Source organism: Tripterygium wilfordii, chromosome 5, assembly GCF_013401445.1.
Source record: "Tripterygium wilfordii isolate XIE 37 chromosome 5, ASM1340144v1, whole genome shotgun sequence".
NCBI classification, from domain to species: domain Eukaryota; kingdom Viridiplantae; phylum Streptophyta; class Magnoliopsida; order Celastrales; family Celastraceae; genus Tripterygium; species Tripterygium wilfordii.
This window is the reverse complement of record NC_052236.1, coordinates 10,283,577-10,301,043: the sequence shown is the minus strand read 5'-3', so window position 1 is coordinate 10,301,043 and position 17,467 is coordinate 10,283,577. Positions and strand designations below refer to the sequence as shown.

At 37.0% G+C, this 17,467-nt stretch overlaps 3 protein-coding genes across 5 annotated transcripts; 1 reads left to right on the top strand and 2 right to left on the bottom strand.

The window, feature by feature from the left end:
* The first annotated feature begins 984 nt into the window (after positions 1-984).
* LOC119998164 (thioredoxin H-type-like) lies at positions 985-5,540 on the top strand. 2 transcript variants are annotated; one of them, XM_038845402.1, is made up of 6 exons: positions 985-1,216; positions 1,785-1,830; positions 2,355-2,398; positions 3,741-3,863; positions 4,647-4,769; positions 5,140-5,540. In XM_038845402.1, the coding sequence occupies exons 3-6, from the start codon at positions 2,378-2,380 to the stop codon at positions 5,290-5,292; spliced, it is 420 nt and encodes a 139-aa protein (XP_038701330.1). In that variant the 5' UTR covers positions 985-1,216; positions 1,785-1,830; positions 2,355-2,377; the 3' UTR covers positions 5,293-5,540. The 2 variants fall into 2 exon arrangements, with proteins under 2 accessions (XP_038701330.1, XP_038701328.1); XM_038845400.1 differs by lacking the exon at positions 1,785-1,830 and having other exon boundaries at positions 987-1,216.
* Positions 5,541-7,858: 2,318 nt separating this feature from the next.
* LOC119998487 (receptor-like protein kinase FERONIA) lies at positions 7,859-11,290 on the bottom strand. The gene is made up of 2 exons (XM_038845839.1): positions 11,154-11,290; positions 7,859-10,878 (listed from the first exon to the last, which is right to left on the bottom strand). The coding sequence occupies exon 2, from the start codon at positions 10,744-10,746 to the stop codon at positions 8,092-8,094; it is 2,655 nt and encodes an 884-aa protein (XP_038701767.1). The 5' UTR covers positions 10,747-10,878; positions 11,154-11,290; the 3' UTR covers positions 7,859-8,091.
* Positions 11,291-13,628: 2,338 nt separating this feature from the next.
* On the bottom strand, positions 13,629-17,171 carry LOC119999066 (serine/threonine-protein kinase AtPK2/AtPK19-like). 2 transcript variants are annotated; one of them, XM_038846574.1, is made up of 7 exons: positions 17,015-17,171; positions 15,503-16,418; positions 15,191-15,273; positions 14,982-15,102; positions 14,702-14,875; positions 14,346-14,450; positions 13,805-14,107 (listed from the first exon to the last, which is right to left on the bottom strand). In XM_038846574.1, the coding sequence occupies exons 2-7, from the start codon at positions 16,160-16,162 to the stop codon at positions 13,805-13,807; spliced, it is 1,446 nt and encodes a 481-aa protein (XP_038702502.1). In that variant the 5' UTR covers positions 16,163-16,418; positions 17,015-17,171. The 2 variants fall into 2 exon arrangements, with proteins under 2 accessions (XP_038702503.1, XP_038702502.1); XM_038846575.1 differs by lacking the exon at positions 17,015-17,171 and having other exon boundaries at positions 13,629-14,107; positions 15,503-16,162.
* Between the last annotated feature and the right edge of the window lie 296 nt (positions 17,172-17,467).

Sequence of the window (17,467 nt, the reverse complement as noted above, 5' to 3'; positions counted from 1 at the left end):
TTTCTCTTGTATCATTTATTGTGCCAATTGAAAAAAGGGGTTCAATGATAGTGATTTGTCATTTTGTTGTCCTAAGTATACTGATCCCAAATCTTTATTCACAAGCTCCTTTATTGTCAGACAACTTGTTGTAGAAGAAAGGTATCATCGTCTCTCTTTCTCTCCTTTTTTTTATATATTTTCTCCATTTTTATATATTTTTTATTTTTCTGGTGGAGGACGCGGTCTCCCTCCGACTAAGTCAGACTAAAGGGGTTATGCATTCTAACAATGGGTAAGATGTGTACAGATTATGGGTTCTAATTTCTAACAGTGGGAGGTGGGAAATAAAATTATGAGGGAGGGTAAGAAAACTCATAGGAGTACTTCGAAATGGATAATACCCGAATGTAAAAATACACATTCACACATATAAGAGCAATTATAATGGTACCCATTTGCTCGGGCATGAGAGGCAAAAAGTGAATATTGCTTGGACCATCAAATTATTTTTTTTCTCCAACAAGGTCCATTTGATGGTCTCTTTTTAATTGCCCCAACATGAAGGCATGGGACATGTAATGCCTCTGTGTTGACCCAAAATAGGATCCACATCCCACACATATTCACATTTTTATATTTAAATTAATATTGAGTCTCCCCTGGACTATACAAAAAATGAAGCCAATAAATTTACATGATTGTACCAATATATTTTGTTCCTTCAACCACATCAACAAAAACGCGTTTTTCAACTCATTTTGTTGTCATTAACAAAAAAAAAAAAAATATTGTGATTGCTCTAATGATATAAATACAGAAAAAATAGGAATTCATCTCTTGTTTATTTGTTTTTTTTATCCTTTACAGCTCACCAACAAAGACAAGGACCCACCGAATATATTACGTGAAAGACGAAAAACTCCCCATTATCTCCTCTTATGAAAGAAGACAGCTAGGGGTAGTTATGGCAAGTCTTGCCTGAAAAGAAAACATTGGTGTTTGGTGGTCTTTGGAGACAATTCCAGGCCGAAGAACAACGAAAGGAATAATCACATTTGATCCGTTTGTCTTTTTGCGAAAATCCCAACTTTTTTCATAATTTTTAGCATGGATTAGCCTTTTCGGGCTCGAATGGTGATTTTAGGGTTTTTATTTGGTTTCCTATTTTGAATGTCGTCCTCGGATTGCAAGTTTAACTACCGCATCGAATCGGCTATACGCGCTTATTCTCAAGGTAATTGCTCTGTATTTGTTCAATTATGTTTTGATAGTTCCTGCTATGTCGCTTTCGTTCTGAATCAGCAAATTTGGGTTATTTGTTTTATCATCACTACGTGATTCGTATTTGGAAAGCCAAATACAAGTATTTTTGCTCAATATATTGATGGATTGAGTAGATTTGGAGTTTTTTAGCCGCATGAGTTTCTATTTCGTTTAGATATATTCTTACCATGTATGGGAATTCTTCATTTAATAATTTTTAATGCATTTTCCTTTTTATTGGGAGAAAGAATTGACAGTATTTTTTTTTGTTGCCAAAAATGGCTATAGCAATTTTGAAATTCTAAGTCAATGATGCTTGAGACCTTCTTCTTTTTTTCCTACCATATAAGGGACTATGCTGTAGCAATAATGCTGCTTCATTGGGATTTCAAGTTTTTAACCACAAACGCAGCCTCTGTGGATTGAGGATTCGTTGCTGCATGTGTATGATCCTTCTTAGATCTAGCAGCGGCAGAAGTATCATGCACTTGATAGTTGATATGCATGTTTAGTATCCATTTTGTGGTGATATGTTTTAGGTTTCAACATCAGTATGATGGGTTGTGTGGCTACTCAAGCTGTCTGGTAAGGAAATTAGAAGATACTTTTTTTTTTCCTTGTTTTTCCTCTTATGGCTCTATTCTTAAACCTTTTAATTTGCAATGCTCATTATCTTGTATGTTGTAGTCATTGCAATTTACAATGTCTCAATATTGTGTTTCGTGTTTGTTGTGTACTTAGTATTGGCATACTCCTGAGACCAATGCAGAACCTTTTAGTTACATAAGGTTTTTGAGTCAGCTGGGATGGTATGAGTTTGTGAATTTGCTAGAAACAAATTTTTTTACGTGATGTGAAACTAACCAAAAACAGCTGGGATGCTGTAAACCTGCCCCTGTAAAAATTGTGGAAAGAATGAAGTATGCTGTCTATTTGTAACTGATTGTTACCTGGAGGTATATTTTGGGTTTACTCTGTGACTGTTTCTTTTTTTTCTTTTTGGAATTCACTTGAACTTTTTTCCCTTATGTTGTTGAAACTCTTGGATCTTTTTCAGTCAAATTGTTGGATCTCTAACTTTCCGGTAACTTGTTCATTACTTCTACTAGGTTGGATTTGAGTTTCTGACATCATGGGAGCTTGCTTGTCGAAGGTAAATCTCTTGGCCTGCACATGCCATAGTCCTTATGATAAAGTGGGGAAGAATAAAAAAAAATCATTGATTATCTACTGATTTTATTGTTTAACCCTAGTGCAGAATTATTTTTTTCTCTTTCTTCTTAACATTCTTGCTAGATTATGTGATTCAGTTCATGGCTTTTCATTTCTTCATTACGTTCTTTAATATTTATGGCCTTCCCCCATCTTTACTTGAATAGAAACATTATAAAAAATTGCCAGTTATATAAAAAAGAAATTTTAATTTGAATCAGTTTATTCGTGTTTATTTTTTCATAATTGTGTGTGTGTGTGTGTGTTTATATAATAAACAGTGTATTTTTCCCTTTTTACTTGATAGTGGTTCAAAGCATAGTAGATGATGTTGATTATGATTTTGTTGAATTTGAAACTGCTGTAAGGAGTTAAGGCCTAGAGTACAGGAAAATTCAATTATGGGAGTATTTTTGGTGGAATGATATGTTAGCATGATGGAGATAGATTGTTCAAGACTTCTAGCAACGATGAATTTGGTACACAACCAAAGTAGCCCCTTCATTTCCATGGTCTTTCCAATCCAAGAAGTGTTTGGTACTTGGTTAAAGACTTAACAACTACGCATGTCAACCCGATCTGATTTTTGTTTGTTGTTACTTGTTATAGTGTTTGTATATAAGCAGCTCTTCTTTAGAAGTATAGATGTTGATCGGCATATCGTTTTAGTTGAGCTGCCATTAGATTTGTCCACTGCTATCAATGAAGATTCCTGCAATGCCTTACTTTTTTTCTACTTGAGATTTGCCTCTTAAAGTGTAAAAGATTTATCCAAAAGTAGTTTGGCTGGTGTTCATTAACTTATCATTTCAAATTTCAATGCAATTCACTTGCTTTGTAATCTAGATGTATCCTTCATGCATTAAAATAGTTAGCAGTAGCTTTCAGCATCATGCGCTTTCCAAAATTTCAAGTTTCAACCATCTCTATTTGTCCCATCTATTTTATTGCTTGAAATCAAACTAATTCATTATTAGTGCTCTGAGTTTGGATTTTCAAACTCCAGTTTCTCTTCTGGTAACCTTCCAAGAGAAATTGATTTATCTTGCAATTCTAACATTGACGGCAGTAATCTCTATAATTAGTGGGAAAATGTTTTTGATTCATCTTTCAGAGTCCTTGTAGCCTTTTCAAAATATTTTTTACTACTGCTGTCATTATATGTTTTTAGCACATTAAAATTATTTTTAAATTTGATCTTGTAACTGGATTTCTGGATTTTCAATTTCTTGTATTGGTTATGTCATTTGGTGATAAATCTATGATTTTCATGACTGCTTTAGAATCACGATGATGGTGATGATTCTGAGCACGACATTGACTTTGCTGGTGGTAATGTGCACCTGATCACTGAAAAGGAAAGTTGGGAGCAGAAGTTGTCAGAAGCAAATAAAGACGGAAAGATTGTAAGTTCTTATCACTTAAGCAGTTAAGCCAGACGATCCTCTTTTTTTTAATAAAGATGGAATCTATCAAATCCGTAATGTATGGAGTGACCCTGTTTTGTGGTTAGAGATGGTCTGCGGAAAATTTTTCATCTAAAGCTACTATTCGAAATATGTAAAATTATTGATTAGTTGTAGAAATGTAAGTGCAGAACTTCATTACGTTAATTACAATTTTATGCTAAAAGGAGAAAGAAACACACAGTCCTGAATGTTTTTTGAGAACAATTTCGTTTTGATGAACATTATTTGTACCCCATTTTTTACTAAGTACACCCCACTCTAGTGTGTTTTTAAAGGGTTAATGGGGTGTACTTAGTAAAAAAAGGGGTGCAAATAATGTTCATCATGGTCATCTTTTTTTTTTTTGGCTAATCTGGTTCTTGTTTACTGTGTAACAGGAAAGTTGGCCCTTTCTCTTGATAACATGATAAAAAGTATTGTGTGGATTCATATCTATTAAATACAAGTATGCTGAGTCCTGTGTTTTAGCTGCCTGCCTCAATAATTTGAACAACTGGCAGCGTCCTGAATCTCTCATTTCCTAATGAACCCCTTCTTTTCTAAGTTTTCCAATGTCCACAGTCATTCCCCCCTGTTGTAGCATAGTGTAGCCCTGCAGCATTTGGATTCTATTCATTGTCTTTTACTTGGAATTGTTTTTAACTTATAAATGGAAGAATAATTATCTGATGAGTTTTCCTTTATTATCTGCACACTGAGTGATGACTTGCATATTTATAGGTTATTGCGAACTTCAGTGCAACATGGTGTGGTCCTTGTAGAATGATTGCGCCATTGTACAGCGAGTTATCTGAGAAATACCCTTCTTTGATGTTCTTGGTGGTTGATGTTGACAAACTAAGTGTAAGCCTTCCAAACTCTACAGTCTTATAATATACATCTTCTTGGGAGCACCACTGCTTCAGTGGTTGGCTCCCCTCATCTGAGTCCCTCCATCCCTGTTGAACAATCAAAAAGAAAGAAAAAAAATGCACTTTATATATATTTTTTTATTTCATTGAGTCAAGGTTAATGTACTGACTGCCCAGTTGCCTCTGCTAGTCTACTGGCATGATGGATTCTCTCGGGCGTAAAATTACATCAATAAAACAGTAAAATGAAAAGAAAAAGAAAAGATGCACAAAACAAGTAATTTATCACTTCTATGTCTCTTTTTCGACAGCCAAAGATGTTGAGTTTATTGGTTAACTTTACGTGACCTTGAATCATCCAGGATTTTAGCAGTGGATGGGATATCAAGGCCACTCCTACATTCTTCTTTCTTAGAGATGGCCAGCAAGTTGACAAACTTGTAGGAGCTAACAAACCAGAACTACAGAAGAAGATAACTGCTGCTGTGGACTCAATTGGCCCTCGTCACAAATGACTGTGCGTTGCTTCCTGTTTTAAAGTCCCCAGTGGATTATCATTTGCATTGAGTGGCTTGTTCTGCTTAGTTGTCATGTTTTTGCTCTATGCGTTTCCGATTTCTCATGTATATGTCTTTTTTGTGTGGACATATTTATTGTTGGAAATTTTGGGTTCTTGAACCGAGGGGCGATGGAATTCATTGCAGTCTGATAGAAAAAGTGAGGTGAAAGTATGAAAATTGTTTCATATTTGTTTTCCCTTTCATTATTCTTTTTGTCATTTAATAATGTCTACAGAGAACATGCTATTTTGGTCCCCGTACTACTGCTAAAACTTTTTGAAAGAATACTTAGGTTAAAGCCTTAATGCAGCTACCATGATCGACGGACGGAAAACAGTGGTGGGTAGAATTAGAGAGTCGAGAGACTGCACATCTCAAGCATAACCTGATAATCGATGAGTTGAACCGGCTCTCTGGCTTTACCATCATGGTCTCCTTCCATAAAAAATATATGTTTTTAGATTTGTTCTTGTTGAAGATCTATTTTGATCTCTTCAAGGTTGGGTGTTTTGAACCATCTCGGTCGAGTAAACCTCTGGATCCATGCACCACACTCTCATAAATACCCAACACAATATTAGGGTAAGTTACTGGTATTTTTATCAATCAGGAGTGTGGTACTAAAGTATTAGCGGGAGGGAATGTTCATTTTGCATTTGATTCCCCACATGAAGGGTCGTTAAGATACTAAGTATGGGATAATTATTACGGCAAAACACAGGCTCCTCTGGCTCTACCATCAATGGGTCAATCCTTTAACATAAGCATTTGCTCATCGTTATAAATACTGAAAACAACAGCATGAGATATTTGTTTGTGGCTCTTTCCATAAGAAATGTTTTTGACCAACAACCAAACGAGTCTTGTTTGGTGGAATATGTTGGGAGTCGAGAGATGTGGAGGCCATGTTGCATGTTTGTTGTTGTATGTGAAGCTGTGTTTGTATGTGCCTTCTTTGCTTTTTAAATCCGTGTGGACCCTGGCCCCTACAATTTTCCTCCATAAAGTCATGCCAGCCTAACAACTTAAATCAATTTGGTCCACTCGTTTTTGTTTATCCTTCCGCCTGAGGGACCATTCAAATAAAGGATCAAACGTGCTGTCATCCCAAATCAGGAATGAAAGGAGATGGGCTGTGAAGTTCCTTATTTCTCACCTCAAAGAGCTCTCTCAGATTATTTTGTCAACGACGGAATTTATAATAGTAAATGAAAGTCAGAAGTTTTTTAACAAAATTTTAAAACGTTTTAATTTTTAAAATAAATGTTAGATTTTTAAAAAAATTTACATATTCAGAATGCATAAAACTATTTCTAACAAGATTCATTATTGATGAGTTTTATCTAGTAAATCTTAATTCCATTGTTTTTTTCAATGGAATTTCAAAAACAAATGAATTCAAAACTAAAACAAAGAATTCTATACTATGCTTTAAAAAACAATAGAATATATATTAAAACAATAAATTTTGGACAATGAATTCTAAGATAAAATAGTGGAAATAAAACTCTTTCATTAATTAAATCAATGGAATAAACATCTTAGGCTTCCATGGGCTCACCAAATTAATGGGTTACATGTCATTTTCAAATTTATAAATACGGATAGAGTCAGGAATTGATGATGGGGTGGATTAAAACGACAATAATTATAATGAACGAACTTCTATCCAATGGAAATTGTCCCTCTTGTTAGGAAGGATATTTCCCTCTTGTGTAATATTGCTCGTTCTTAATGAAAGTGTTTTTCCTCAATATATATATATATATAATTAAGATTAGATTATAACATATATAATCGTTTTTCTCCTCCACAAGTCAATAAAAGTAAGGATCAATATGGACGCGTAGACAGAGTCCCGCATACAGCTTTACCACCAACTGCAGTCCAAGTTTGGACAGCATATTCATATTCTTTTATTACATTTACATGGACAGGGGTTGCTTGCTGTCTTTGCGTAATTGACGTGCAACGATTGGATATGGACTCCACCCACATGGATGGCACACCAAAACTTTTTTTTTTGGTACAAAGATAGAGGTGTCTGTTATCAGTCACCATCCACTATTACATCATTATCAAAACCAAGTAACATGGATTTGTCATACTCAATATTAGATGTATTGCAACCATGAATACCCTTCGTCATCGAAAAGAGCTGTCAATTTCGAATTTAGTTGCATTCATACGTCTCAACTTGAAACCCAAAGTTACGTCGAATAGTTAAAAATTTACTCGAGTATGCATATTGAAAGAATTTTCAACTTTACATTCTAATTTGGGAACGTTTGAAGATAACCAAGTTAGACCTGATAAGCTCTCACAGAGATTAGCCAGGACTCTGGTGGTAAGAACCAAGCCTGAAAAACATAAAGCATATGTTTGAAGTTTGAACATTCGTTGAGCAAGTTGGACCTGATCAACTCTCATAGCGACCAAAAGTTGGATTACACCCTCGATCTTATAACATAACTAACAAGGATTGGTTGTAAGAATCAAGCCTGAAAAACATAAACGCATATGCCAAATGAAATGTAAACAACATACTACACTTCATACAAATATTTAGGTACAAATTACAACTTAATTGATCAAACCATATCTCAAGTGCAAAGGAACTGAAATGAATATTGTATGTATATGAATTAGAGAATAAAATGCCAAACTCAATTCTGTAGGATTTTTGGCAGTAAATAACAATGGTTGCTTGACTGGTTTCTTGTGGAACTGTGGTAAAGATAGAGGGGTAGGATCTCACCGGCCTTTGGGATTCATGATCTGGGAAAAGACAGCACTTGGCGTCAAGCCATCGGAATCGTCGCTAGCCAAGCTCCGGCCACCAATGCTCATACTCATGCCACTGCTCTTTGAATCTGTCACAATACCATCATAACCTGGGGATGCATCAGGATCGTTCTTCCCTTTACCAGCAGTGAATGGCACCTCCTCATCGTCTAATCCACTAATGCCCTGGCCACTCTCCTCTGCGCTCTCTTGTAGCTGCAAAGCAAACTCAAGGTTCCAAAGAACATCACCCATCGACGGCCTTTCAATACCTTGATCAGAAACACACTTCATTGCAGTCTCAGCAAATTTCTCGAAGCATTCTGGGGCAATTTTCCCCTTCAGATAGGGATCCATAATCTGATCAAGAATGCCTTTCTTAAGGCAATGTGCAGCCCACTCTGCCAAGCTCACTTGCTCCTTTGGCAGTGTCGGGTTCAAGGCTGGTCGAGCACACAGGATTTCAAAGAGAACCACCCCAAAAGAATACACATCAGATTTCTCAGTTAGTTGCTGCCTTCTGAAGTATTCTGGATCAAGATAGCCAAAACTGCCCTTCACCACAGTGCTGACATGAGTGTGATCCAATGCAGGACCTGTTTTTGAAAGCCCAAAATCAGAAACTTTGGCTACCCATTTCTCATCCAGAAGAATGTTCGTTGTCTTAACATCCCGGTGGATGATAGTGTATTTGGCACCAGTATGCAGATAGTGTAAACCACGCGCAGATCCTATGCATATTTCAAGTCTTTGCTTCCATGGCAGGGGCGGCTTTTGTGTTTTGTACAGGTGTTCACGCAGTGTGCCATAAGCCATGTAATCATAAACAAGGATCATCTCGCAGTTCTCTTCACAATATCCAATCAACGACACAAGATGGCGGTGACGAAGTTTTGAAAGCATTTCAATCTCAGTTTGGAACTCATGGATGCCTTGCTCAGAGAGTGGGTTCCCGCGCTTGATTGCAACTTTAGTTGAGCCGCCATCAATTTCTCCCTTATAGACTTTGCCAAAACCTCCTACCCCCAGAATTAGAGCTTCATCAAAGTTGTTGGTAGCCGCCTTGATCTCAGCAAACGAGAAATGCCGGCAAAGGTTTGCCGGAAGGGAAGAGGCATAACTTCCAGTAGTGTTTGTCTTGGCAGAGCCAGCAGAATGTGAATTTCCGTATAGAGAAAGAGGTAGCCACCCAGATGGCCCATCACTGGCACTTGCCTCCTTCCCATCCCTACGCCAACGAGCAGCACCAACAAAACAGAACGCAATAATGAGGGCAGCAACAATTCCAGCACTTATACCTCCAGCAATCACGGCAGTTTTGTTCTTTGAATGCCCGACATGAGAAGGTGGTAAAACCTTTGATGGGTCAATAACATTGTGTTCAGCGATTGGATTTGGCCCAGCAAGATTATCATTTGTATCACTTAACTTGAATATCTCCACTCCATTTAAAATTGAATCATAATACTGAGACTTGGAAGCTTCATTCGGATGCAGTGCAAGCCACACATCTTGTTGCGCACCCCCACCAGGTACGAGCACCACGTAATCCTTGTAAAATGGAATACCATTACCATTGTCCCCCGTCCAGGCAATCACATCTGCCCCACTCTCGGCAGTTTGGTTGAGAAGAAAAATGTCAAATACTCTCTGATTAATCTTGGTTATGTAATCAGCAAGCTCACAGAAATGGAGCCTAAACAAGTAAGAAAATCCCGAATCAACACTAAAAATCCAGGTCAAATTGTAGTTCACATTGAGATTAGGATCAGGCCCCATTGACCTTGCCGTGGCATAGACATCAAGTGGCGCTAGATAAGTAGGCATGCTAGAAGGGTACTTGATCGTCACATTTGAATCGGCAGTCACTGTAACTCCTAGTGCCGCCCCACGAATATATGGCATGTCATTAGACCAAGATCTTAACATACCCGTATCACCAGAAGGTGAGATATCATTTCCACCCACATTTAACCGATAAACATTCTCAAGTGCGGTTGTGTTATCAATGGTAAACGAAGAAGATGAACCCACAACAGTTAAAGTTCCATCTGTAGAACTATAAATATCCGGCATCGAAAGCACCTCAATACCATTGGCAAATGCATAAGCTTTTGAACTATTAGAAGAAGGACTAAAAGTTATGTTCAACCATGCACCATCCACGTTGATGGAATATTCCTTTACAATGTATGCAAGATTCAAAGCATCCGACGTTTGAGCCACACTGAAGTTCTTGAGCAGTGTATACGAACCAGATGTGACAGAGAAGAGAGCATCAGTAGCATTACGCCCATTGTAGGAGTTAGAATAGAAATAGAGGCGCACAAACTTGCGACCCGAAGCCACTGGAATACTGTATGTAAAATCAGACTGAAAAACCCGAGCAGTCATGAAAGGAACTGAGGAAACAGCAGGATCCTGCGTGGCGGCCACCGATGTTGAGGATTTCTCGGATGACAAGAATTTGGACCCTAAATCAGTGGTCCATTTCAAGTTATCCCCGTCGGTGGAGTCTGCAGGTGCACCACAATTGAGAAGTATCTTCTCGGTGGGTACATAGTCTGCTGCGAAGATAGTGGAAGCTAAACAAAGAATAGCTAACATTGAAACTTTGACCGCCATGAGGTCGAATTTAGGAAATCTATGCTACAATTAGATGCTGAAACAATCGGTACTACAGAAGGAAATACATGATAAGAGACGCAACTGAAGCTAAACAGAGATTTAATTCCAAGATCTGAGTCCCTTCAACACCTGAACATAACATCACAAACGAAAATCAAGTCCTAGGCATAAGAAGATTAGCACGGAAAAAGTTCAGATCTAGAGGAAGCCGAAAACAAGCACAATATTGCAGGGAATCCAGAAGACAAACTCAAATGAACTCAAAAAGGAGAGAGAGAGAGAGAGAGAGAGAGAGAGAGAGAGAGAGAGAGAGAATCAGAGAGATTAACAGATTTAGACAATGAAAACCAGCGAAGTGAAAGAGAGCGCAGAGAAGGCAGACTTGAGAGAAATTTGAAATTTACCTTCTGAAAATTGACTCTGATACAGACGAGAAGCTTAAAGAGAAGACCCGGAGAGAGCGCCGGAGACTATTGAAGGTTTGCGAGTCTTGAAAAGGGGAGAAACGAAATGGGGAAGAAGAAGACAGCTGCTTTTTTTTATTAATGAAGTAGACAGTAGTGGTAATATTTAATTGTTGAGTTATTAAATGACTGAAATGACCCTGAAGGTCTTGTTATTTTTCAGAAAATGGTAATGTTGGGTGACAATGATGAATACCTGCCACACTATATTAGGGTCCAAATCTAGTATCACAATATAGAGTTAAGTCCAAACTTGTGATGCTAGACTTGAGCCCTTATCTCATGTGTTGGGTATTCATTATTGGTGCTCTCGTTGTGAGCGCACGAGCCTGTGAGCTGACATTATCGTAGGCGGGCCTGACCCGTAGCTCATTCCTTTGTGGAGTTGGGTTAGTAGGCGGTAGGCCGTGTTCATTGTAGGCGATTGGAAAAAAGAAAAATGTCATTAACAAGGAGAAGAAAAAAATGTCGTTAAAGTAACTGGGAAAACCCTATATATATTGGAATTGACAAGGCTATGTGATCCTGACTCTCAAAGCTTGGAGCGGTAAGCAAATCGTATGTCGAAATGGTATAGCCAAAGCCATGCAATAAGACGTGCAAGCTCCCAATGGGGTGGATTGATGAGAATCCCACATCGTGTGGCGGGTATTCATCGAATAGCATTGACAGGTCACACATTCCAGTACTATCATCAATTTGCGGGGACGAGCGGTTTTGGGTTTGGGCTATTTAGGCCCAATGAATATTGACAATTTGCAATTTTGGCCCATATCCCAATTTCATTTGTTGGGTCTGCTGTAGTAACTGCTTATCAGATTTAATAACGGCCCAACAACCGATAGCCAGTTTATTAGTTTCAAAATAAGTTTTACCAAACAACTCACATAAGCTAACATATAAGTTAACTTAACTTATAAGCTCAAAAAAATAAATTTGAAATTGAAGCTTATTTTAGAGTTTATATTTGTTTTTTTTTTCATTTTTTTCTTCTTTTTATAAAGATAATATTATAAAAAAATTATTTTATCTTTTAAATTAAATTTAAATAGATTTTTTTTAGAGCTTATAAAAGTTTCGTCAAATACCTAATATCTTGGTTCCGTTTGGTAGAGCGGAAAATTGATTTTCAATGCTAGCGGAAATGCTGTAGAAAAAAAACTGAGCGTAAAGCTGTGAAATATGCTGTGAGATGTTTGGTGAATTAAAAACTGACGCTAACTGAAAAACCGTTGACTAAAAGTATTATTTTGAATTTAATAATCATTTTTTTACATTTTGTTATTAAAGTTAATTTAATAAATATAATTTATTAAAAAATTAATTTAAGTATATTAGAATTTTTTTATATCAAAACTAAAAATTTTAATTAGTCAAATAAATAAAATAATAATTTTTTATATGAAGATTATTAATGTGTATTTTATTTATTTTATAAATATTAAATTAATTTTTATAATATTAATTATAAATATTAAATTTATTGGCAAAAATATTTATAAAACTAAATAATGTATTAAATATATATTATTAAAATTGTGGGACCCACATTAATTTAGGTAAAAAAATCAAAAACATCATGATGAAAACGGATCCCACACAAAAAAAATTGAAAAAAAAAATAAGCTGCCTAGAAAGAGGTTAGCGGATCCGCTGGCCGTTTTTGCCTGTTTGGCGTAGCGGAGTCTCCTTGCCAAACAGGCAGCTTACTTCACAAATTATGAGCTAGATTATTTTTAACAGCTTATAAACTAGCTTATTTTAACATCAAATAAGTTCTGTCAAACGGAGCAGCGAATATTAAATGGAGCAAATCGTACCTCCACATAAAATTTGGCTCCTCCTTCCAGTCAAACAGTCAAACTATCCAAACCCATGCAGTTGCAAAGGAGCTAGAAGATTGCATCAATTGCACCAATGAGGACGCCAGGCCTTGCAGTTAAGTAAATCCCAGGTCAACCCAACAAAAACCACTAAACCCCCCATTTCTGGGTTTCTGGAACTTGCTCTGTAATCCTCTGGAACTGCGACGTCCCATGTCTTGAAATGGGGATTTGAGATAATGATTTGTCTAATATATCATCTGGGAGATCGCCAAAAAATGCATTAATCTTGAAATGGTTTGTGAAAGATAGGTGCCTCGGAGCAGTTTTACGGATCTCATAATGGATCTTGTGCATCCATCTTAGATAGCTCGGACAAAAAATAATGGAATTCTTAACATTTTCGAAGCAATTATGATATATGTGCGTGGATAAAAGCAAGCCATAATAGAATTGAGAATTCGGAATTCCATCCCAAGTCTACCACAAGCTGATAACACAGCGAAGGCTTGGCTTATCCTTGGCCTTAATTACATTTTTGTGTCCATTGGACAGTAGAAAATAGAAACAAGACCACTGACGCATTTCAATATATTTCCAAAACAATAATCATTTTCTTAATTGAGAAAACAGTAATCAGTTTACAAAGACCAAGCTTAAACATAAAACACAAATAAACTTTAAAAAAAGAAAGAAAGAAAAGAGCTTGTTCGTTTGTAAATCTTCCAAGCTACTGCAGACAAAAGCAACATAGATAATAAATGAACGCTAGACAATGGGGCTATTTCTCTGAAGGAAGGCACCGGCAGGTCTAACATAGGTGAAATCTCCAAAAGGGTTTGCATTTGTCTTGGGGGTGGCAGCTGGAGATTCCGACAGAGGCATGTTAGTCCAGCACTTATCAAAGTTGGCAATGCAGTGCTTCCCCGACACTTCTGGACAAAAACTGGGTTTGATTTCTTTTGCTTCCAATTTCTTCCAATTAATTGGCTTGAACCACTTGTGGCGCCTAATTTCCTCAGTCCCACAAGGTCCACTCCCCAGGCGTTTGCTGGGATCCTTGTTTAGCAGCTGAAACAAGAACATGTAAAATTTCTCTTCATTTTCCATTTAGCAAACAATCAAATATCAAAAAGTGTGAAGAATACGGGAATGATTCGGTCTTCTAATGTCCAGATCATGTATCAGTTCCATGTCACAAATAAGTTGAAATCTTTCGTTGATTTTTTAAACAGAGAAATGGAGCATTTGAGAATAACCAACTCTTTCAATGACACATATAATTAAATATGCAGCAATAAATACTTACACCCTTCAACAGAGAATGTGCTTCGCTTGTCAAAAATGCTGGAAGCTTGATCTTCTCTTTAACTATCTTTTGTTGAATTTTCTCCCTGTTGCCAACAAATGGAGCCTATACAAACAAAAATAGAACAATAAGACACGACAATTATATTACAAATATGCTTCCCCATACAATCAGAGCATGGCAGAAAAAACACTCATATCCTGAAGAATGGTAGTAGCAAGAAGTACAATAGGCTGCCAAAGGAGTGGTGTCAACTAATAATAAATGAATCATACAGCTGAGGCAAAAGAGCATTGAAAGATATTTTGATGTAAACAAAAGTATAGACTATAAAAGGGAAATAAATTAAATAACACCTTTCCAGTAAGCATCTCATATAATAAAATTCCGACGCTCCACCAGTCCGCAGCCTTATCGTGGCCCTTTCCCTGAACGATTTCAGGTGCCATGTAGTCAACTGTTCCACACATGGAGTTTGATCTTGTATTTTCCCCAAATTGCTTTGCCAAGCCAAAATCAGTTAATATCACCTGGAAGGAAAATTGAATACCAAGTCAGAATTTTTTTTCACCACTTTTCTTTGAGGGCAGGGGAGTTGGGGACTCTAAAAGGAAGAGAATGAAAGAGAGAGAATACATGGCCATCAGCATCCAGGAGAATATTTTCAGGTTTAAGATCCCTATGCATAATGCCATTGGTATGAAGGTGGGAAACTGCAGAAACAATCTCAGCAGCATATACACGAGCCAGATCCTCCCTAAAACATCATCATTAGTCACAAGTATTCATCAATTCCACGCCTAGAGAATTCATAAGATTTAACAAAACAAAGACAATAGAGGTACCTGAAAAGGCCATGGTGAGCCAGCTGAAAGAAAAGGTGGCCTCCGTTTATAAAATCCAGAACAAGGTACAGTCTATATTTGGTCTGCATATCAGAAACATCCAGACTTAATATTGCAAAAGCAAATTACAGGCACATGAAATTCCATATTGCAATCATTTACTACAAACTATTACTAGACTATATGATTCCCTCTACTTGATCAATTCGAAAACCTCATAAAACCTATGTAGTAACTAGTATGCAACAAAGCAAGAGGAAAAAAAACAATAATATCAAATTCAAAAGTTAAGTCAAAAGAAATGAAAATTACTTGGAATGAGTATTTCAGCTGAACAATGAAGGGATGATCTATCTTTGTTAAAATGTCCCTTTCAGCTGTCATGTATTCCGCATGATCCTTCTCCATTATTTTGTCCTTCCGCATTACCTTCATTGCATAAATCTCGGTTGAACCCCTTTTCCTCACCTGATATACTCTTCCAAATGCACCCTGCCCAACAACACTCAAAACTTCAAAATCTTCAAGTCCTCTAGCTTGTACCATTATGGGATCTCCCTCAACATCATCAAGGGAATACTCGGTGACATCTTCACTAATGGAGTATTCATTATAGTCTTTCATCATCTCTTCCTCGACACAGTCATCATGTAAAGTGAGTCTACTAAGCTTAAGAGATTCGCTAATGCAAGAGGATGGGCCAAGCAATGAATGCGATCGGCTGCGAATGACAACAGGATCATCATAAAGGCATTTCCTCACTTCTGTTGCAGCTGTATTACAAATTCCTAAGTCATCCAGGATGACTTGGGTTGAGGCCTGAACTGGTAGAGGGCCAAAAACATCAGAGAAATCTAGTTCAAGAGGATCTGGCACAGTAGCATCTGAGGGGTTCAAAGGAAAAAGAAAATTGGTCTGGAACATTCCCCCCGCATGGTTCTTTCCCAAACCAGGTAACCGAGAGGAAACCATGTTGCCAAATACTAAAAGATGGCCAAATCAATTGCTGTTATGATTTGACCTACCCAAAAGCTTCTAAATGACTAGTGCAGAGGGACTCCTATCAACGGCCTTAACCAATACGTAGTCCACGAATGCAAAAGGAGTCCCAAGGAATTTTGGCAGCAGGCAGAACAAAGCACAGAAGAATTTGTTCTTGTCTCCCGATTTGCAGGAAACAGTGAATACTCCAGCAGTTGTAGAATTCATAAGGTTCAAGTTTTCAATTCTGCAATTGAACAAAAGAAATAAATCCAAACTCAGCAATGTGAGATCGAGCTCAACACAATAACCACATCTGCATCTGCCTATCAATAGTAAGGTTAATTATACCAAAATTCAATTCCTTCAATGCATAGTACATAATAATGAAAAGCAGCCTCGACTACTGCAATTTTCAATCAGATTTAGAATTAAACAATTAGGGTTCTTGTTACGTTCTAAGAAATTAATCAAAGTTTCTACTTCATTGACCCACGCAATCTCTTTAAATTTCTCCAAAAGTTACCGTCGAACCCAAATTACATGTTCATGCCGCAAGGATCTCAAACATTAATTTGGAGCTTTAGTTCGAAAATTGAAACACACAAATCTATGCACAAACATGGTAAACTTTACAAAGACTACGCCTTGAGCATAAAACAAGAATCAAGATTAAAAGGTTTTAGCACAAATTCCTCTTGGAAACTAAAAGAGCATGAAACTGGAATCAAGATTATACGGTTTTACCAGAAACTTAGATTGACCACCCTTTCAATTTCTAGGTCAATCAACAACGAATAAAAACCAGAATTAGAGAGAGAGAAGAGAGAATTGCGAGCATACCCGAAAAGATTGCAGAGGCAGGAAGAGACGTGGAGGATCGATCGCTTTGGTTTGAGAAACGTTTGTTTATATCTGAAGAAATCCCCAAATCCGAACGGCGGCGTGTAAGTTTATAATCAATTACGTGAGCGACATGGGACACGTGGCTGATCGATTAAATTTCGGTCTACAAACCAATGCATCATTTTCGAAGATCTTGCACCCAAAATGGAATATGCTTCTCCTTTCTTAATCCTATATTTTTAGCTGTTTTTATAAAGTATTTAATTTATAATTATTGTATTTAAAATAAGAGTAAAAAGGCAAAAAAAAAAAAAAAAAAAAAAAACTTGTCAAACTAAGCATAAAATAAGATTGTTCGGATACATTTTGGTATTACCCGGTGTTATTACGACATTTATTCTTGGATTTTATAATTCCTCTTTCAGAGTTATGCGACTTAATACGTCAACC

Bases quoted from the DNA above. Each gene is read 5' to 3' on its own strand.
- LOC119998164 (XM_038845402.1), top strand. From the start codon at position 2,378: ATGGGAGCTTGCTTGTCGAAG. The intron at 2,399-3,740 runs GTAAATCTCTTG...TGACTGCTTTAG, and splicing joins TGGGAGCTTGCTTGTCGAAG to AATCACGATGATGGTGATGA. The intron at 3,864-4,646 runs GTAAGTTCTTAT...GCATATTTATAG, and splicing joins CAAATAAAGACGGAAAGATT to GTTATTGCGAACTTCAGTGC.
- LOC119998487 (XM_038845839.1), bottom strand. From the start codon at position 10,746: ATGGCGGTCAAAGTTTCAATGTTAGCTATTCTTTGTTTAGCTTCCACT.
- LOC119999066 (XM_038846574.1), bottom strand. From the start codon at position 16,162: ATGGTTTCCTCTCGGTTACCTGGTTTGGGAAAGAACCATGCGGGGGGA. The intron at 15,274-15,502 runs GTAATTTTCATT...TCTGATATGCAG, and splicing joins AGCTGAAATACTCATTCCAA to ACCAAATATAGACTGTACCT. The intron at 14,108-14,345 runs GTAAGTATTTAT...TTCTTGTTTCAG, and splicing joins CACATTCTCTGTTGAAGGGT to CTGCTAAACAAGGATCCCAG.